General features: G+C 41.8%; 1 protein-coding gene across 1 annotated transcript in view; it reads left to right on the top strand.

The window, feature by feature from the left end:
* The window catches only part of LOC124265512 (atrial natriuretic peptide receptor 1-like), a 255,099-nt gene that overhangs the window by 225,793 nt on the left and 6,459 nt on the right, over positions 1 to 22,847 (top strand). Inside the window, exons 9-16 of the mRNA XM_046700296.1 lie at positions 2,252 to 2,350; positions 12,511 to 12,588; positions 16,333 to 16,437; positions 18,201 to 18,272; positions 18,853 to 19,018; positions 19,970 to 20,125; positions 21,145 to 21,316; positions 22,219 to 22,368. Coding sequence (XP_046556252.1) covers positions 2,252 to 2,350; positions 12,511 to 12,588; positions 16,333 to 16,437; positions 18,201 to 18,272; positions 18,853 to 19,018; positions 19,970 to 20,125; positions 21,145 to 21,316; positions 22,219 to 22,368 — 998 coding nt within the window. The remainder of the gene's footprint in view (positions 1 to 2,251; positions 2,351 to 12,510; positions 12,589 to 16,332; positions 16,438 to 18,200; positions 18,273 to 18,852; positions 19,019 to 19,969; positions 20,126 to 21,144; positions 21,317 to 22,218; positions 22,369 to 22,847) is intronic.

Below are 22,847 nucleotides of genomic sequence, written 5' to 3'. Positions count from 1 at the left end.
TTTGACTGTGTATACAAAATATTAAAGACCCAGTTGTAGCTCAGATTAATCCGATATAGAGTCTCCGGATTATGCCAGACTTGAGTTAAACTCGTTTTCTAAAGTAATTTCTAGGTTGTAGGAGATAGACAAGCAATTCTACAGTTCGAACTCTTGTTAATATATTTAGAAATATGTTCTCATATATATACAATGTTTCCATTTCGTATCATTGTCGTTATTTTCTCAAGTGGTACGGAACGAAAAAACCCATAGATATATTTAAGCACGGAAATACGGTTTGGTTTCATATTGCCTTATGACAATATGCGCAACATTGTCTTATTTCATGAGGAATCGTGATGGGGCCGGTGGGGTAGCCTAGTGGTTAAAGTGTTCGTTCGTCACGCCAAAGACCCGGGTTCGATTCCACACATTAGTGCAATGTGTGAATCCATTTCTGGTGTTCCCCGCCGTGATATTGCTGGAATATTGCTAAAAGCGGAGTAAAACTATACTCACTCAATTTCATGAGAAAAGTATTTTCACAATATCGAAGGTCAAACTCTCGTCTCCCTCTCAAAACCAAACAACAGATAAGACCGAAGGTGCATGTCTACCAACCCTGTTCTCAGTAGCTCACGAAATTTATCTACCGGCACAAATCTTTTACATGTGCGGATTTAAAAGCCACACTGCGCCTGTAATTCACGGACAATGCTGTTGGAACATGCCGACACTTATGCCATTGTTATATCGTTCCACTTCCAACAGCTTCGTCTCAAAATGGCTTCTTCAAGGAACCCTTAGGAACCAGCCAGTACTAAAGCCAATAAGTAACTCTGTCTTTTCCTGGTATGTGATCATAGACTCGACTTCTCTTACTCTAGCGGTAATGTGGACCTATTTACGACTCGGAGAAGCTGTGCTGAGAAAAGCTTTCAAGTATTCCAACTTCAAAGACTTCACTTGGCATATTTGTAATGGCAGCCGCTCCAACAGTGCCGTTTGGTAGCAATTGTCTGGTCCGAATATTGGTTTAAGCAGAGAACTCGATGAAGAAATCAGAGTCAATTTCGGTACTGAAGTCGAAAGAAAATTCATTTGACAAACAAATGACTGTGGAAGATGTTGTGATTGCCTCCCTTAGATGTGGTAGGATCCGCGTGGTATTGTTGTAATTCTACTGGAATGAAGACATCATGTCTGATTGAGTTTTCTGTTCGGGTCGTCTTTACCAGGTGGCAAACCATCATCGTAATGTTTAAAAGTGAAGATTCTAATGATCCCATGACACCGGGTGTTTATTAGTAAAGATAACAGTAATAGTGATACTATAACACCGTGTGTTCATTAATAGGATTGAGTGAGTTAGTTTTACGCTAATTTGAGCAATATTCCAGCAATATCAAGGCGGGGGACCCCAGAAATTGACTTCACACATTGTATTTATTATTATAGGATATTTATACTGCATATCCAGGCAACTAGTGCATGCTCAATGCGCTGGTATGTTTTCCCTCGATCATTGGAAGTCAATCACAACGGCACATCGTATTATCAATCTCAACTGCCTGGGGAGTATACAACTCTTGCAGCCACTAGGCGCACCGAGTTATTGTGGCTTTCTTATCCTAATGAGGTACCCATTCACAGCTGGATGGACTGGGACACATAGTCACAATACTTTGTCCAAGTTCACTGCACGTTGCTGTACCTGCAACTAGGTGTTTGCACGTATTCATGCGGCCACCATCAGGTCATATACCAACGGATTCGTGGGTTCTTTTAAGTGCACAGGGTTGTGTACTGTACACTAGGGGTTGTGACAACACTGAAAGAGTCTGCACACAAAGTTGACTCCAAGGTTTTTACACCCGGTCACAGGTGGGCTCTATCCCGACTCCTCAGCCTCGCTGGATCACTAGCCTGGCGCCTTAGCCAGCTCGTCCACCGCGCCATGTACCCATGAAGGGAATCTATCCCAGGTGTTCGACATGACTAGCCAAAGCTTTACCATCAATCTACCGTCATGACAGAGGAGGCGGACCAACAGTGTCACTATGTCATAATGAATTAGTCCTAGATAACACCATTGCTTTCGGAATGTGGTGTTCACAAGATAACGAACAGGTTGTGTCGTCATGAGATAAAACACTCCAGTTCATCAAGGAGAAACATGTCATCGAACAGACATTCAGGTTTAAAAAAACCCATCAATGTTGGCATTTGAACGAAATATTTATTAAATAGTATTTTTCACATTTTTCAGAAATATTCCTACGCCAGTTCCTGCTCCGTTGATACGATCGCCGTACACTTGAGTGACGTGGGCTGTAGACAGCTCTTCACCAAGACTGGATATTACAAGGTAAGACCCAGGGACTTAACATTACACAGTTCATTATTGTCTGAGGGAGCGTTGACTGGTGTTCTTGGCAGGTTCAACAGAAGACAAATTGATTTTTGACGAAACTGGAGTTATGCGCCATGACAGGCGGAATTCTGGCGAACTCTGCAAAGAGGACATTGTGAAATTTTAAACCAATTACAGCCAAGAAAGCGAGTGTTGGTACGGTTCTGAATCCCAATGTTAGATTAGAAGTGTTGGTCTATCAATAGATGTCTGATCTAAATAGAACACACTTCTTTGAGGATGTCCTGGTCTTTGAACTGAACATTTTAGGAACCATATTATATCATTTGTGGATATTTCCCTGGTACATAACATGCAACGCTCTTTAAACAAATGCGAAGCTATGATAGCATTGGTGTGCGACTGATGAATGGCCCCTTCATCTTGCTGCATTTCATACTGATTCACATACACATGCTCTGTCACCGTATCGCATGGTGACAATCACTGGATTGCCTGGTTCAGACCCGAATTGTTTACAAACAACATCATACAGCTGTAAAACTGCTGAAACAAATATCTGCCCATGATATAGTCACAATTGTACAATCTACTTAGCTTTTGGCAGATATTTCTTATGAATGTGGAAAGGGTTCTGTCGCTTTTAATTCTAATCGATGAATCGAGATGAAAACAAGCAAGTATGGAAACAACCTCCATTTTTTCTCCCTTGAATCTGCTGTAGCATTGTAATATCAGTAACGTCTTCTCGATTTTCGCTTCCGAAGTGAAACATATTTTTTGTCCTTGCGTTTATTGTAGGATGTGAAGCAACATCTTCGCATCGTATTGACGTTTATTGTTTGTTTGTTTATTTCTTTGTCATTTACAATATTCCTACTGTATGATAATCTGTGAAAAAAAAACTTGTCTGGACCATAGAATCCAGTGGTTCACATCATGAGCATCGTCCTGTGGAATGGGGACACGATGACATGTGTCAACCAATTCAGCGAGCCTGACCACCTTATACGGACTTTGTGGTCTGGAATATGATGACGTGCATCAACCGAGTCAGGGAGTCGGACCACCTGATACCGACTTTGTCACCTGGAATATGATGACGTGCATCAACCGAGTCAGGAAGTCGGACCACCTGATACCGACTTTGTCATCTGGAATATGATGACGTGCATCAACCGAGTCAGGGAGTCGGACCACCTGATACCGACTTTGTCATCTGGAATATGATGACGTGCATCAACCGAGTCAGGGAGTCGGACCACCTGATACCGACTTTGTCATCTGGAATATGATGACGTGCATCAACCGAGTCAGGGAGTCGGACCACCTGATACCGACTTTGTCATCTGGAATATGATGACGTGCATCAACCGAGTCAGGGAGTCGGACCACCCGATACCCACTTTGTCATCTGGAATATGATGACGTGCATCAACCGAGTCAGACGTCGGACCACCTTGATACCCACTTTGTCACCTGGAATATGATGACGTGCATCAACCGAGTCAGGGAGTCGGACCACCTGATACCGACTTTGTCATCTGGAATATGATGACGTGCATCAACCGAGTCAGGGAGTCGGACCACCTGATACCGACTTTGTCGTCTGGAATATGATGACGTGCATCAACCGAGTCAGGGAGTCGGACCACCCGATCCTACTTTTGGCATCTTTCCCAGATATGCTAACAAACCGAGTCATGAATACACACCATCAGTTTAGTCGTCTCCTCCGACCAGCGCTGCTTGTTGGGATCTGTTCTGAACAGGAAGTCCCAGGGGTTCTGGGTAAATGTGATCGAAAAGAGAACAGACGGCGGTTACTGCAGACATCGCTGGCAGTAGACAAGTCTCGTCTAACTCGGTTCGACAATGCCTCCAAACAGTGTCCGATAACACAAAAGTCTCAGAGTGGAATATCAGGTACTTGTTAATAAGACACGGTTCCTGAAAGGAGGTTGAGTAATCTTCCTCAGACACAAATCAGGCAGCCATTTCAAGAAGGGTTAGTTAATGATGATTATACCTTCAGATTATTCTCGACGTATTGCGTACGGTTGTAAATGTCTGGCATCGTTTGACTTTATTAGTCAGTCTCTGGTTCCACACTCGACATCCCTAGCGATCTAAGAACGGGGTGTAGGTCAAACCTGATAAGCAAGTCTATGTCAACGTGGATTGCTTGAGGAGGTAGGGTCATTCTCGGGATCACCGACCCGTCACGGTGGAGATACGGGCTAGAATTGGTTTTAAGCAACCATGCTTCTAGCCACTACAATAAAGGGACCGGGTGGTCAGGCTCGCTGACTTTGTTGATACATGGCATCGTATTCCAATTGCGTAGATCGATGCTCATGATGTTGATCACTAGATTGTCTGGTAAAGGACTCAATTGTTTACAAACCGCCGTTGCTATATTGCAAGCAACGTTAAACAACAAACCAATAATTTAACAAACTAACTATTAACAGACTGCAATCATACAGCTGTATTTCCAGCACACGCACACACGCACATACCTCATTAAGCTGCTTGCGTCCATGGGTTTGGTATCAGATGTGTAAATCTTTAAGTTCACTCACGCCATGTCCCACATATTGTCAGCTAACTATTCACGTAGAAACAGGATGACACGAGAGAACAACAGATTCACGCCTTACAACTAAGATGAGCTATTTCAGGGCTTAATAATTCCCTCAGGAAATTACCCGTGCTAATCGACGGCGCGTACAATGATATGACAATACGAAGACTATTCATAGACGAACTGCTAGGTTTTTTTGTGAGTTGGTAGTGGTAAGAGTGTGGGAGGGGGTATCTAAAAGTGTCTCCAGCAGATGTGTAATATGATTTTGAAAATTTGTTAAATGTACCGCAAAAGCCCTATAAACAATGAAAGCGTTCATTTTTCTGTTATTCGATTTGCCCGAGGTGATTTTCCGTACACCAATATGAAAATGCCGATTAACACATGGACTGTCGATTTTAAGTCTACTGACATTTGTGCGGGCGTGATGAGACTCACCACTGAAGGAAAGCTTAACGCTGATGAGTGAGAAGCTGGGTTAAGGTTTTATGTCGCGTGAACATTATTTCAGCCCAAGAGTGAGTGCGTATGGTTTTACGCTGCTTTTAGCAATATTCCAGCAATATTACAGCGTGGGGCACCAGGAAATGGGCTTCACATATTGCAACCACGTGGGGAATCGAACCCGGGTCTTCAGCGTTACGAGCGAACTCTTTAGCCATTAGATCACTTCACCGCCCCTTCAGCCATAAGTCTGAACATATACACAAGTCCATCTTAATTACAAAGTTTAAATGAGTTTCATTAAATACATATTTCTTCATTACATTATTTTTTGGATTTTGAAAACTTTTTAAAACCAAATTTAAAAATAAGGAATTTGTCTTACATAATATACCGGTTTCACTAAAGCCCCAAGTTAGTGGAGAAATCATACATAATATACCGCTTTGTCAAGAGCTGTTTTAGCTGCAGCATCGGCTTTAGTGTTACCTACTATGCCAAAAATGCCTTTGATGACAGACTGACTCGAAGTGACCTTTTGAAGTGCCTGAAGGCAAGACACTGAATCTGAAAAGATGATTTTTTTAATGGTTCTGCTGTTTAATATAGGTCAAAGATACAGAGGTAGCTTTGGCCACAGCAGGGAAAATAAAACCGATGTGAAACAGTTCCTCCATTGTGGCCAACTGACCCCCATTTATAGTCTACTCTAACCATGGGAAATGGCGTATTTTGATTCCAATCCCCTGTATTCTTTCTTCTATTAGAAAGAAATGACTGTTGATGAACACAAATAGTGACACTACCTTTTAGAATCATTTAGACCTTTTCACAAAGAAACCAAAGGCACCTGATTACAAAGATGTTCATGGGGGATGTCTGCTTCCTGGGAATATAGTTCCAAATTGGCACTTCGTGTATAAACTCTCAACACCTTATTTTGCCAACAAAAATATCAATATAAAAATAATGTACCAATTTGTTTTTTACATAAAAGAAACATCATCCTAACCTAATCCAAAATCTTTCTCAACCAAGCAGGAAATTAATAGGCTTATCTCCCTTGACTAACCCAGACTCCCCCGGCACTGCTCCTTCCGGCGACAGGGGGCGCTTTTGTAATACGCGTCATTATCTCCCATTGACGACCAATCAGCAGGCTGTATCCCATCCCCCTGTTAACGAGGCTATTATGACTGGGGATAAGGGGCTTCGACCAGACAAGACGTGGCACTAATTTCAACAGATAGGTCCAGAATTTGAATAGATATGACAGTAAAGCTTCAGAAGGGGTATTAAGGAAAATTGCAAATTTCTTGCCACTCAAAGTGGAAGTTTTCAGCCGATACAGGAGAACGTGTCAATATGTTTGGTCTGATGAGCATAACGACCAAGAACCGCAGGGCAACTGCCGATGTGCCTCCATTAGATACATATTACTGGAAAATATGGCAATCTGGATGTGGAAAGGGAGGTAATTATTGACATGCACCATGCGGATACAATATAATTTGTGAGACATCCTGGCTTTCAACGCAGGGGGGACCCATATTCTAATTAAAATAACGCCGGATGTTTTCTTACATATGCTGGTGCGCATGCGTTGAATGGCTCCTCGTTTTCCTGACGCTCACTGTTAAATTAGTGTCGTTATTTGGCGCTGAATATTTGTTTATAAGTTTCTTTAATTTTTGGTCGTGTTTTTGGGGGTACGGATAGACCTGCTTATGTTTGCCTATCGTATTTTTTTAAGAATTGCTTCAGAAAGATGAGGGAAGCTGAAATGGTGTTTTAAGTTGTGTTCAAGACTGATTATGTATCCACATGTAATATATACTACCCTTCAAAAGTTTAGACTCACTAGTGTATATATAGCCACTTACTTCAGGCAGCTGTTCTAAACTAAATGTTGCAAAATATTCCATACTGTTTAAAGGTACTGTTTACACATGAACTGATGTATTGTAAAACAAATGCGTAACGTTGAAAAAAATTATTGTCATGAGTTCAATAAATGATAAAAATCAGTGAAAAATGGCGAATTATTAACAAAACTTTACACCAAAACGCAGCTGTTCACATGCAAGGTAGTTGCACATGCTTTGCAGCAATTTGATGCATGATCCTTGTGCAATTCATCGCATAAGGTTTGCATTTAGTTCCCCCAAGTTAGTGGAGAAATCAATCTTCGATGTAACCACATATATATACATATATATACATAACATATAATGGGAGTTTTAAGTGAGTCTAAACTTTTGATGGGAAATATATATGTAGACTTGTCACTTTTGTATTAGATTTCGATTTCTGTGACAGTTGTTCTCTCAGTCTGTGAGACTGCGATGGGTATGAGACTCTTTGAGCGCGGTTGAGTGTCATATTAAGACTAGTTTAGGGGAATATATCATCTCGAAAGTCTGAAGTATGAGACCTGTTTTTTTCAAGTAAATATTCTCAAGCAAAAGTTTTACGGGATTTGTTCGCGAAAGGTCAGACCTGGAAACCAATCCACAAAATCTTTAAAAAATTACTGCTGCATTTTGCTCAACTGAGTTAGAAACTGAAATTATCAAACGATGTAAGGTTGCTGAAGGTTTCCAGAATATTTCTGGAAGCAAGTGTTATCTAAATTTTCTCTTGTGAATAACGTCACCTTTGGTAAATGAAAAGATGTGCCGTGTTATTTCTTCTTGAAATCGAGGTCCTTGGGCATGCAGAATTGCATTTCCTCTTTTTTTCAGATCTTTACTTTGTTACCTTTGCTTTAAGATTTTGACATTCCAAATTCAGTGTGGGAAGATGTCCGGAAAACGGAAGTCCGACCTTTCACGCAGTGTTTGCCCCCGAGTAGCGAAACCCCGGATTCAATAATACCACTATTATACCCCTCAGGTTCTATCTCAACATACAGAAGGCAATATTGTGAGTTGGAATCGTCGCACGTTAAGAGCTTGTCAATTACAAAACACAACTGATAGGTATCTCACACTGTATCCGTCAGTCGGAATTGCTATGTATGCCGTTTATATACACAAAGAACTTTGTTAAGCTCCCCTGACATATCTTACGATTGAATGAGCCCCGATCTAGGGGCACATCTGGGACATAATTGGTCGCCGTGTGCAACAAAGGGATCCTCCTGTGCAGAACCTAGCCCAATTGCAAGCTGCTTTACACGAGGAATGGCGTAGACTGGCCCTTCAGAGGATCAGGAGGTTGACAGGGTGTATGAGGAGGAGAGTGCTGGCTGTCATACAGTCACATGGAGGTTACACTCGGTATTGACCTTGAATCGTATAAGACACGCAAAATGACATTTTGAATGTTCACATTCAGCAATAAATTCAATATTAAACATTCCGGGGCCTTGTACAGACATCAGTATGTCTTTTTGTCATAATAACATCAACATGGATTCCCATCATTTTGTAATTTTTATGAGTCAAAGGATCACACGGGTCAGAAAATTCATGTTTTTCCATCGTGGTCACCACGAGATGTTTTATATACGTGTTGAAAACCTATCAGTGCAAAAATACATGGGGTGCTGTCCGAGCCTGTTGAAGCAGTGACAGGCTAGCCAAGTGGCGTACGTGTTTGCTTGCCCCAGTAGAGCACCAAGTTTTGTTCTCATAATGTCTTTTAACTTAGTTCTTATTTCACGACTAAGCATGTAGGTTGTTGTTTTATCGAAACACATTAAAACACATTTACACGCCAAATGATGTCAATGAATTCTTAATATGGAGGTAATGCATATTTATTGTATATTTCGTTATGTTTGAATTTCTTGAAATCGATGCAAAACTGAACTATCAACTATTACGATAAACTATAGTCTAGAGAATCTTGGTCAGTAAGATGTATGTGTCAACACTATGTACTGTTATGTTCGTGCAAATACATGCAAGTTTTAACATGAGGCCATCTATCAGACGAAAGACCAAACGTGTAAGTTTCGTTCTGTGTAGATCTTCAAATCTTTAACCATAAGAACAGTCTCGCAAGATGACCGCGGAGTAAGTGGTAACGCGAGGTAATATACTCCCAAACAAAAGTCTAGACTCACTAGTGTAAATGTAGCCATTTATTTAACTCAACTGTTCTAAAATATTTTTTGCAAAACTTTCCATACTGTTTAAAGGTACTGTTTACACATGAACTGATGTGTTGTAAAACAAATTTGTAATGTTGAAAAGATTATTCTGATGAGTTCAATAAATGATGAAACTCAGTGAAAATTGACGAATTCGTAACAAACATTTACACCAAAACGCAGCTGTTCACATGCATGCTACTTGCACATGCTTTACATCAATTTGATGCATGATGCTCGTGCAATTCATCTGCATAAGGTTTTCAGTTGGTTCCCCAAGTTAGTGGAGAAATTCATCTCCGATGTAGCCATACATATATACATAACATATAGTGAGTGCTTTAAGTGAGGCAAAACTTTTGAAGGGCAGTATAGCAATACGAATGCTGAGAAGGATTGGTACACCACTTTGCAAGTTTCAAGTAAAATACTGTCAAGCTTACGAGCTGCGTTTAACCTGAAAGACGACCATGCAGCGTATAAACATGTCTGGTTTAGCGGCAACTGAGTATTCTAGGTTGATGAAAAAGACCAATGGCGCGCTGGGATCCAAGACGTCTGACGCCTGGTAGAAACGCTCCAGGTTTACGCTGTCGTTAAAATGTACAATGTTTTCAAGCAGACCCAGGTGATTGTGTTCAGCGATTAACCATGGACCAGCAGTCAGCCCACTGAGACGACACGACAGCCTTGCAATGGGAACATCTAACGTCTCCTCCACAAGATCTCGATATGTGCCCTTTGCTGACAAGATTATGGCTTCGGGGTTTTGGCTTTCCTGCCGGTGTTCTGGTCCAAGTGAGGTCATCGATGGCCAACATTACACTGTCCATATTTTCTGTGTTTCCCATCTTTCACCTGCCCTGAATATTCATTCCGACATGAAATAATAAAAACAAATAATTTCAGTTTTCCCCTGCGCTGAAGAAATGTATCTGATAAAAACAAATACATTTGCCATTGCACACTCATACAGAATTCTGGTCGACCCGTGAAGGTCCGGGCTAGATGGTGCCTTCAGTAACCCATGCTTGTCGTAAGAGGCGACTAACGGGATCGTGCGGTCAGGCTCGCTGGCTTGGTTGACACATGTCATCGGTTCCCAATTGCGCAGATCGATGCTCATGCTGTTGATCACTGGATTGTCTGGTCCAGACTCGATTATTGACAGACCTCGCCATATAGCTGGAATGTTGCTGAGTGCGGCGTAAAACTAAATTCACTCGCCCTCAGAATCCTGGTCAGCTCAATCTTTCTTCAACTTCATTCATTCGAAAAATGTTTCCAAAGCAAAGAGAATTGATCTAAAACGCAAATATATCTAAAGACTATAAGAAAATTTGATAAATCATGCATTTCTCATTTATATGTTTATTCATTTATTATTTCATATGTTCATTCATTCGTATATTCATTCATTCATTCATTCATAAATTCATTCGTTCGTTCGGTCGATCGGTCGTTGGTTCGCTCGAACATTCCGCTCTATTTCTGGATGGAATTATACTAAGCTGTCTTGGAAACTACATGAAAACAAATAGATAAACATCATGGAAACGTCACTAACAGTCTCCTGTTCTTTTGTTGTCATGGCTGGATGACCGTTCCTCATTAAACAGCACCAGTATTCAACAGAGGCGGGATTTCCACCACTTTCAGAACGTGAAGCAAGATGAAAGTTTACCAATTTGGCATGACCTCATTTCCGATTTTGTAGAACAATTTACATCAACCAGAGAAGGGTTTCCGCAGCAGCGACAACCAGAGACTCCAACATCATTGAAGAAAATCCATGGGTATTGGAGATGATTATGTTTTAAGTAAGCAACTTTAAGCTGGGTGAGCTCCAAAACTACAAACAAAGTTACTCAGATGCTTCAAACGTTTTCATTGATAATATCAGCTGAGCTACAAGGCATCTAACACACGTTGCTAAAAGTAAATCTATTTACATATGACAAGATCGTGTGCAGACAGAACACAGCACGGGCCATTTTTTCTCAAGGTGTAATGATCATAGAGCTTTGAATTAAATTTAATCAGAAACCGTATTTCAAAGTCTGATATAGTTGTAACTGAAAGCGCTGCCGTTTATAGTGTGTGAGACATGAGCCGAAATATGTAACACGAACCAGCCAAGGAACCAGTAACAAATGCCGTTGTAGATGTTCTCGTACTTAGATAGCCTCGTTAAGGAAGAATGACGAGTAAGATTTTGAAAAAAGTTGATAAGGTGAGATGAGGTGAAATGGGGTTAGCGTCGCTCTTCAGAATATTTCGCTCGTATGACGACGTGCATGCGTGTGTATATATGGCTGCTTGTACCAGCCCAGACTTAAGCTGGTTTTATAGTGCTAGCTCACAGAGATACCATGCCATAGTTAAGCATGAATACCCCACGCAGACACATTATACTAACTCCGAGCCGACCAGTCCTTGTTGTACCCATTAATACCGAGCGCCTGGCAGGGACCAACAAGTACCATATTTTAACGTCTTTTGGTATGACGCGACCGGGGATCGAACCCGCGACCTTCCGCTCTCCGGACGGACGCTCTAACCACTACACCACGGTGGCCGTCATGTGTTCATAAATGTTAAAGTAACTTATTGTTGTGAATTGTTAGTGTTGTGTGTGATCTTGTGCATAGACGCCGGGCCGCAAATCCGTTGGAGTTAAGCAACGGTGGTCACGGACATTCCTTGGATGGGCGACCGTGTTTGGCAACTTGACCCCTGAGAGTTTCAGGACGTCCGTCTTGCCCTACAACGAGGCATGCGTGATACATGTTGTTTGTTCAAAATCGGCACTGTTCACCCAGCAGAAAATGGGTACCCGGTGGGAAATGTCACATGGCAATTAAACCTTCCAGCGCCTCACAGACAGCATGGGTAATCCGGGGTAATCATTTCCGTCAAGCTGTAAGGCTTAGAGAATGCCCGTGAAATTTAAACAGTACTATATAAGTAGCCTTATCACTATTATTATTATTATTATTGATTACGTATTTTGATTTTCAGGGAGCGATCATCGCCGTGAAGATGGTGGAAAGAACGAGTATCGGTATCAGCAAGCCTCTACTACTGGAGATTAAGAGGGTGAGTGATATTGTGGGTGATGTTATGAGTGATGTTGTGGGTGATGTTGTGAGTGATGTTGTGATTGATGCTGTGAGGGATGTTGTGGGTGATGTTATGAGTGATGTTGTGGGTGATGTTGTGAGTGATGTTGTGATTGATGCTGTGAGGGATGTTGTGGGTGATGTTATGAGTGATGTTGTGGGTGATGTTATGAGTGATGTTGTGATTGATGCTGTGAGGATGTTGTGGGTGATGTTATGAGTGATGTTGTGGGTGATGTTGTGAGTGATGTTGTGATTGATGCTGTGAGGGATGATGTGGGTGATGATGAGTGATGCTGTGAGGGATGTTGTGGGTGTTGTGATTGATGCTGTGAGGATGTTGTGGGTGATGTTATGAGTGATGTTGTGAGTGATGTTGTGAGTGATGTTGTGATTGATGCTGTGAGGGATGTTGTGGGTGATGTTATGAGTGATGTTGTGAGTGATGTTGTGAGTGATGTTGTGATTGATGCTGTGAGGGATGTTGTGGGTGATGTTATGAGTGATGTTGTGAGGGATGTTGTGAGTGATGTTGTGATTGATGCTGTGAGGGATGTTGTGGGTGATGTTATGAGTGATGTTGTGGGTGATGTTGGGAGTGATGTTGTGATTGATGCTGTGAGGGATGTTGTGGGTGATGTTATGAGTGATGTTGTGGGTGATGTTGGGAGTGATGTTGTGATTGATGCTGTGAGGGATGTTGTGGGTGATGTTATGAGTGATGTTGTGGGTGATTGTTGTGCGTGGTGTTAGATAAAAGCTCTATGTGTGTATAGGATGTGGTTAACTGGAGAAGTAAACAAAGTCAGATGATAACTGGCCACAATCTGAGTAATGTGGCCTCAGCGTCGTTGAAAGCAGCTATAACTAGAATGTGTTGTAACATATGCTATACTTAGGATTACACATTCTTAGTAAAGTATAGATTCTAGTACTTTTGTTGGGTTGAGTCCCATCCGGGGTTCGAACCCACGCCCTTAGAGTTAGTCACCTAATCGCCAGCACACTACCTTACTAAGAAAGCGTAATATAACATATGTTACATTTGACCACTTTCTAAATGACATTGTGTAATCATAGACGTTTGCTGATCTATCCAAACTTTACAAAGAAACATGTATAACTGACAGACCCAGCGATCTTAGGCTGACATCCATATGTTGATACAGAAAGTAACCCACTCACTAGTGAAACCCAACGTGGTCAAAAACACAGACAAAATGTTTTTTAGTAAGGTACATGCAGGATGAGGTCGTTATGGATGGTGAGGCTCTGAACCACCTCTAACATTTCGGCTTGAACACTGAACATAAAGTTTCTATATGTCATTTTGTTTGGACATCATTGATATTATATTCGGCTTTGATTTGTTGGTAATGACACATTGTAGATCTTGTGCGTTACTATGGCAATATTCTTTAACGGAAGATGTTTCATTACATATTGATCTCGTCGAATGGCCTCTCTTGAGCAGATGCAGCAATGTTCTGTTTATGGCAGGGTATTTTATTGTTAAACAATTTTGTTATTGTATTACCTTGCTTCTTAAGGTTCGGCAGACGTTTATCATATTTACAATAATTAGTTGTCAGGAATGCACTACTGTGGGATGTAAGTAGCTGTGGATGCTCACGGCGTCAAGTGTAATAAATATACTGAATACAATAACGCTATGTTTTTACAATAAGTAGTTGTAAGGAATATACACCACTCTATAATCGAAGCGGTGTAAACCCAATTCTATAAGCAATTTACACCACTCTCTAATAGAAACGATGTAAACCCAATTCTATTCGGTAAGATGTATGCTGGAACCTTCTCGAACGGAAAAAAACAGTCCAGATTTATATTGATCATTCTTGAAACTAATATTGCTATTGGACGGCCAAGTGCATGCCCTATCAAGACGTTAAACAAATCCGTCATTTGCTATTGTTTTAACAATAAGTAGTTGTCCGGAATGTATCACTTTTCAATCTTCATTTCCTTTATTCTCATTCAACCACCATCGGTGGTACCAGTGAGTGAGTGAGTGAGTGAATATGGTTTTACGCCGCTTTTAGCAATATTCCAGCAATATCACAGCCGGGGACACCAGAAATGAGCTTCACACATTGTACCCATGTGGGGAATCGAACCTGGGTCTTCGGCGTGACGAGCGAACGCTTTAACCACTAGGCTACCCCCACGCCCCGGTGGTGCAAGAGAAGACAATGCATACAAAGACAAACTATCGGTGTGAAGGTTACTATGAATAATCAATGAAGTCCCCGAAAGGTGATTTATACCGTACATTCGGGCGGTGGGGTAGCCTAGTGGTTAAGGCGTTCCCTCGTCGCGCCGAAGCCCCGGGTTCGATTCCCCACATGGGCACATTGTGTGAAGCCCATTTCTGGTGTCCCCCGCCGTGATATTGCTGGAATATTGCTAAAAGCGGCGTCAAACTAAACTCACTCACTCACTATACCGTACATTCGCTATAGCATTATTTAAGAAGTTGTTATCCGACAATTGTGAATCGCCAATGGTTCTGCCGACTATTTCAATGAGTGATGATTCTTAAGGCGTCGGTGGATTCTTGTATTTCATATGTGGAATGGTCTAACGCGAGCGTCAATGATGATCTCATTTGTCTGAGTAGTTCAACTTCCAACGCTAGAGAACCGCAGACCGTTAAGCAGTAACGCGCATTGGCAGTTATAGATATATGAATGGATCCCTGACATATTTCTCAACATTTTCCAGTAATAGGTACATATCTTCGATGACCATTGTCTAAATGTGTCCAGCCTTCATTAACTCAAGCGACTGGTTCAACGTCAAGTTTGAGAGTAGACGCCATTTTCATGACGTCATACTTTCCCACTGAAGGTCAAGGACGCTGTAGAACAACTCAGTGTCGAGTTTTCGGAGTGATATTGGTTGCTTCAATACACAATTTAGTCACATCTTCATAACTTGACAATACTGTGTACACAATAATTGCAATGATATGATTTGTAAATTCACATGATGAACTGACACGCATCACTTGCGGCCCGTGAAGATCCGGGTTAGAATTGATCTTCAGCAACCCATGCTTGTCGTAAGAGGGGAATAACGGGATCGAGGGGTCAGACTCGCTGATTTGGTTGACACAGATCGTAGATTGATGCTCATGCTGTTGATCACTGGATTGTCTGGTCCAGACTCGATTATTTACAGATGTAGTTGGAATATTGCTGAGTGCGGTGTTCAACAACAAACAAACATTATCACTTGCAGTTAAGTATGATTCAAAAATATAAACTAAGGTAGCACTCTCTCGCACACACTAAATGATAATAAACTAAGTCATTAATACGACGTAAACGTGTTTGGTGAAGATGGCTGTCTACGATTAGTGATGGTGTAATCTTCAAAGTTAATTAAAGAAGATATTATTGCACCATACACATAATATCATATTCAAAATCATTCACATTTCCCAAATATATTGCTTAAGAATTAATAGTATGTATACTTATATTACATCACACTGTTTATCTCACTGACACATCAAAGGATTACGTTTTGTTTGGCTGAATCATAAAATACCTAACTCAAACAAACGACCAATACTGTTTCATATAACACGCCTAAACAGCAGGTCAGTTACATCACTTGACAATGCTATTACTGTTGTCGTGAGTTATAGACTGGGGTTACTTTTATGTAATATCTACTCCTGGTTTCCTTTCAGATCAAGGACTTGCAGAATGATCATATTGTCAGATTTGTTGGAATCTGCATTGACGTGCCGAACCAGTGCATATTGTCCGAGTACTGTCCGAAGGGGAGTCTGCAGGTACGTCATTGGATGAGGATGTAGATGGAGTGAGGCCTCGTAAATCTGTAAATTCTCAAAACAAAATTTATTAAAGTAAAACTGCTGATGTAGAAATGTGTTTTTACGCATTTTGTATGTATCCAGGGAAATCCAAGCTTCGGTCATCCATTTATTTGCAATTATAGATGATTTTACCGTTAACATTAATATCGGATTGACGATGTTTCTTGATATGAAGACTGTAAAAATTATGCCTGTAGTGAAACACGGTCAGTCTGGAAGGTCGGAAAATGTGGGATTTTAAACGTATTTTGGAAAAAAACACGAGCTTCGTTCGTCCATTTAATTGCATATACAGATTATTTTACCTTTAACAAAAACATCCAGATTAACGAGGTTTGAGATTAAAATTGAGCAAATTTAGGTCTGCAGTGAAATCCGGTCAATTTGGAAAATCGGAAAATGTTTTTGTAAGTATTTTGATTGTTTACAGGAAAAACACGAGCTTAGTTCGTCCATTAATTGCAAATACAGATGTTTTACCTTTAAAAACAGCGTCCGGATTGACAAGGTTTCGTGATATTCTTAGCGCGAGATGGATTGAAGCATTTTCACGAATGTAGCCCTTTAAGATTTTAATATTGAAACAAAATTAATACACTGAACATTTTCATGATTGATTAAGGGTGCAGAGGTCACTAACAAATGAACACTGTACATGTAGACGTTTCCTTCAGATATGCAACAGGAGATTATCTGCCTTCTTGTATCTCTTCACTGATTGTTCCCAGAAATGATTAAATGTCAAAGACACAACGTAATCCCTCTAATGTATCTAACATTTGGAATAAGATATTCGTCTTTACCTGCACAGATGTTATTTTCTGTCAGGATTCATGAACTAATGAACGTTAAGATATCACTGGGTTTGTCTGTTAGCATCGTGCGGAACGCCTGTTGCAATATTTCGAAGGGAGAAGAGGTGTGGGCTTGGGGTGAGGGATTACTGGAAGAAGAAGAAGAAGAAGAAGAAGATTTCATTACTGTCTCACTCGTAGCATACATAAATATACATAGACATTAAAATATATGCAGAGTAACTTCGACCAATCACTTAGTGATTTATGAGAGACATAAAATACATATACAAATAGAATTTCATGATAAAATATAGAATATAAATACACACTTGTGAAAAGCGAATAAAATTATTAAGCGTATAAAAGCTGGCGTCTTCTGGCTAAAATGTCATGGCAGGCCTTGGAAGCATAAAAAGCTGGGTCGTGACAGGATAAAATAGATATAACTTCTCATCCATTGTTTTGCTGGTAAAATCTACATAGTTGTTTCTACAATAGGTACAAAGTGTAGATCTGATGTCCTCGTATAAACTAGAAGAACATGTTTTCGTCCTCGACACTGTTATGACAGTTGAAGCACCAACAGTCTTGGAATGGTGTGTTACTGTAGCGACCAGTCTCTTTGTGTAGCGGTGCTATCCAACATCGGAATTTGGCATAGGCACTTCGGTGGTCACGTCTCAGCGGAAGCCGTAGATATTTGTCTTCAGAGTACTCTAGCCTATATAGTTTATAGTTCCTTAACTGGGAAGGGGCGCAACTTTTGAGGGGACGTTTGGCTACACTGTCGCTCTCGTCTTCCTGGTACCCCGTGTGAGGAATATCATAGGGATCCTTGAGCCGACGTTTGTGACGTCTTGGCTTGTTGCTAGCTGACCTGCAGTCGGCGATGTTGTAATGTTGTTGTCTTGTATCTGTCAGGACGTCCTCGAGAATGACGAGATCAAGCTGGACTGGATGTTCCGGTATTCTATTATGCAGGACATCGTTAGGGTGAGTGGCGTGTATTCACACATAGACTGGAAGTGAAGAAATAGCATGTGATATTAATGTTTAGTCACAAATTCACACGTTGGCACAGTCACATGAAGTGACATCATCAATAGCAGTTACATGCAGTCATACAAAGTCAATTGTAGTCACAGTGTCACATGCCGTGACAGAGTCATTTGTAGTCACACAAAGTCACACAAGGTCACATGTATACAGTCAGAGGCACATGCACTCACACAGCCTCATGCATGTCATCGGATACAACCACACAAAGTCATACAGTCATACATGCAGCCACACAAAGTCACACAGTCATGCATGCAGCCACACAAAGTCACATTTCCTGACACAAGTTACATGTAATCACATAAAGTGACATGTTCTGATCCAGACTCGACCGCCATACAGCTGGAATATTGCTGGGTGCGGCGAAAAACTAAAATCACTCACTCAATATAGTGACAATGTGTCTCCGACACATGTACTCACAGACATGTTTTGATATACCTACACATGAAGACATAAGGAATCAGACACACACAGTCACATGACACTGACTCCCTCACTAACTCTTCCACAGGGCCTGGCCTACCTCCACAGTAGCGAGGTCAAGAGCCATGGCAACTTAAAGAGCACCAACTGCGTGGTGGACAGCAGGTTCGTGGTCAAGGTCACCGACTTCGGCCTTCACTATTTCCGTCATGTCGAGGTGGCCGAGGAGGACAATAAATACCAGTTTTATAACAGTGAGTAAACCGAGAGACTGTCTTCTCCTTTCAGATTGACATGAAATAATACAACATGTTACTGCCAATATTTCATCCAAATCGGAAGAGTCTTATTTGCCACAAAGGTTGGTTGGTTGGTTGGTTGTTTAACGCAAGTCTCAGCAATATTCCAGCTATATGGAGGCGTTCTGTAAATAATCGAGTTTGGACTAGACAATCCAGTGATCAACATCATGAGCACCGATCTACACAATTGAGATACGATGCCATGTGTCAACCAAAGACCAATTCTAACCCGGATCTTCACAGGATGCTACATAGGTACTGCACCGGATTGTAAGGCGAAGAAAAAAAGAGTTTCATACTTTCATCTTAAAAAAATTGGACAGTTAGATTGTGTTTATATTTTATTTTAAATGCTGTGAGTTGCTTCGTATATGCTGCACCGATATAACGCATGACATAACTGTAGCTGTTGAGAAAGGCTAGTCTGCTGATCATGAAAGGTGGGATGAGGTGAGGTGAAATTGGGTTTAACGGCGTGCTTGAGAATATTTCGCTCAAATGACGACGTGCATGCGTGTGTATGTGTATGTGCGGCTGCTTATACTAACCCAGACTGAAGCTGGTTTTATAGTGCTAGCTCACTGAGATACCATACCGCAGTGAAGCATGAATACCCCAATCAGACACAGTTTACTGACTCCGAGCCGACCAGTCCTTGTTGTACCCATTAATGCCGAGCGTCAGGCAGGGACCAACAAGTACCATATTTTAACGTCTTTTGGTATGACGCGGTCGGGGATCAAACCCCCGATCCTGAAAGGAGTTTCTGGCTGGGGTTAGAGATACGGGTCAGTGTGGCAGTCGAAACTTTAACATGTAAGACCTGTTCCATGGTGTAGTGGATAGAGCGTCTGCACATGTCACCACAAATAATCTTACTTCATTTCCCAAATGCTTTTCCAGGTAAGCTATGGACGGCGCCCGAGCTACTGCGCATGATGTGCCGACCACCGGAAGGAAGTCAGAAGGCGGACATATACAGCTTCGCCATCATTTGTCAGGAGATCGTGTATAGAAGTGGGGTGTTTCATCTGCGGGGCTTAGACCTCTCACCTCAAGGTAAGCTGATGTCATGCATGACACATGACATGACGTCATCATGACCTAATCACCATGCATGACGTCATCACCATGCATGACATCATGACATCACCATGCATAACACATGACTTCATGCATGGCCCATGAATCTTCAAACATGACACTTGACATCACATATATGACACATGACATCACACATAACACGACGTGATCGTGCACGGCACATGACATCATCATGCATGATACATGACATCATAATGCACAACGCATGACATCACCATGCATGACACGTGACATCATAATGCATGACACCTGAATCTTTAACATGACACACGACATCACCATGCATGACACATGACATCATCATCCATGACACATGAATCTTTAAACATGACACACGACTTCATCATGCATGACACATGACATCATCACAACACTGAGCCATATCTGCTACACTCAAGAGAATCAATTAGTAAATACCATCCAACTCGTCTGGATTCAGAACTAGTTTAGGGGCGGTGGGGTAGCCTAGTGGTTAAAGCGTTCGCCCGTCACGCCTAAGAGCCGGGTTCGATTCCCCACATGGGTACAATGTGTGAAGCCCATTTCTGGTGTCCCCCGCCGTGATATTGCTAAAATGTTGCTAAATATAATTACTAATAGCGGCGTATGTCGTGAATATCGCTAAAAAGCTGCGTAAAATAATACTCATTCATTCATTTTAGTTTTCTAAACCAAGTAAAGGTGGCAGCTTAGCCGTGTAGTTAAAGCTTGAGCTCTCTGTGCTGCAAGTCCAGGTTCGATTTTCCAAATTGACAAATTGTTGAAACCTATGCTGTCTATCTGTGACTTGACAGTATTTTTGTAAAATGGCATCAAAACACACCCACGGTATATATAACAGCGACAATGGTGGTATTGCATACATTACAAAATGATATTTGGGCTTATTTTGCTTCTATACATTATACAATTATTTGCGTTATACATTATACAATTATTTGCGTTGTTGTATTCGTTTGTTTTCTCCCATCCAGAGATTCATGATAAGGTTAAGAAGGGTAGTCGCCCCTTGTTCCGGCCGACACTGGAGGATTATGACTGTCCCTGTGACGAACTTGCTGACGTCATCAGACGTTGTTGGTCAGATGACCCTGCTGAGAGGCCTGATGTCACAGCGCTGAAGTCGATCATCAGGAAGCTGAATAGGTAGGTAGCACTTGCGATCGGATCCACTCGGATCCACTCGGTTCTTTCCGTTACAGACGTAATATCTCGGACAGCAATGGGTCCCTACCACCAACCCCACACACGCATACACACATACACACACAACAAGCACGCGACGGTAAGTGCAATCATCTTGAACGAGACGTTTAATTATTCTTATTTTTTTTAAAAATATTTTGACTTACGGAAAAGAATTTCATTCGGTTCCATATGTCAGGGCAAATTTAATCTAATTGTCGTTCCAATGTATTTGTGATGTATATCAATGACGTCATTTACTTGTCTGCTATGACGCACACGACATTGTTATTTCGCCCATTTTGCAAGGAAATGACAGGTCTCTGTAATGCAGAAGAAACGCACACACTCTCTCTCTCATGAGGCACGAATGGCTGGCGAGGTAGCCTAGTGGTGAAAGTTTTAGCTCGGTACGACGAAGACCCGGGTTTGACTCCCCCCATGGTACAGTGTGCGAAGCTCATTTCTAGTGTCACCGGCCGTAATATTGCTGGAATATTCCAAAAACGGCGTAAACTGAACTCACTCACCCATGAAGCACGGTTTTGGTTCCAGTGACCCTCCATTAATACTCTCTATCCTTCCGGTGGACCATTAAACCTCCTGAAATGAGTTAGCCCAGTCCTTAAAGCGTTCGAATGTCACGCCGAAGGACCGGGTTCGATTCCCCAGTTGTGTACATGTGTTAAGCCCATTCCTGGTGCCCCTCTCTGTGACATTGCTGGAATATTGCTAAAAGTGGCGTAAAACCTCACTCACCCACTCTGGTGCCCCTCTCAGTGAAAATGCTGGAATATAGTTAAAGCAGCATAAAACCTAACTCACTCACTCACTCGTGAAGTAACAGGGTCTGTATCTTGTAGGGATGGAGACAAGGGCAACATCCTTGACAACCTGCTGTCCCGGATGGAGCAGTACGCCAACAACCTGGAGGCCCTGGTGGAGGAGAGGACAGCCGACTACCTCGAGCAGAAGAAGAAGGCGGAGGACCTGCTGTACATGATGCTGCCCAAGTAGGTGGAGCAGGACACCGGGTGGTCGTAGTGCCAACCCCTTTGATAGTGATCGACCCGTGAAGGTCCGGGGTAGAATATTGGCCTTCGGTAACCCATGCTTGTCGTAAGAGGCGACTTACGGGATCGGGAGGTCAGGCTCGCTTACTTGGTTGACCCATGTCATTGGTTCCCAATTACGCAGATCGATGCTCATGTTGTTGATCAGTGGATTGTCTGGTCCAGACGCAATTATTTACAGACCGCCGCCATATAGCTGAAATATTGCTGATTGCAGCGTAAACTAAACTCACTCACTCACTCAGATAATGATCATGTGTTGTGTTATAGTGTCATCTTAGCCAAGTCGTTTGAAGCGCTACCTTGACAATTTATATCTGTAAAATCACACATATTAGTCAAAAGGGTACCCTTGTAAATGAAGATATTGATACCCCTCAATGAAAACTGTTAAAAAGGGGATGGTGGGGTTTTGAGCA

Source organism: Haliotis rubra, unplaced genomic scaffold (assembly GCF_003918875.1).
Source record: "Haliotis rubra isolate DU_JTF1 unplaced genomic scaffold, ASM391887v1 Scf980, whole genome shotgun sequence".
Taxonomy (NCBI): Eukaryota; Metazoa; Mollusca; class Gastropoda; order Lepetellida; family Haliotidae; genus Haliotis; species Haliotis rubra.
The sequence above is the reverse complement of the archived record's forward strand: the minus strand, read 5'-3'. Positions and strand labels throughout refer to the sequence as shown.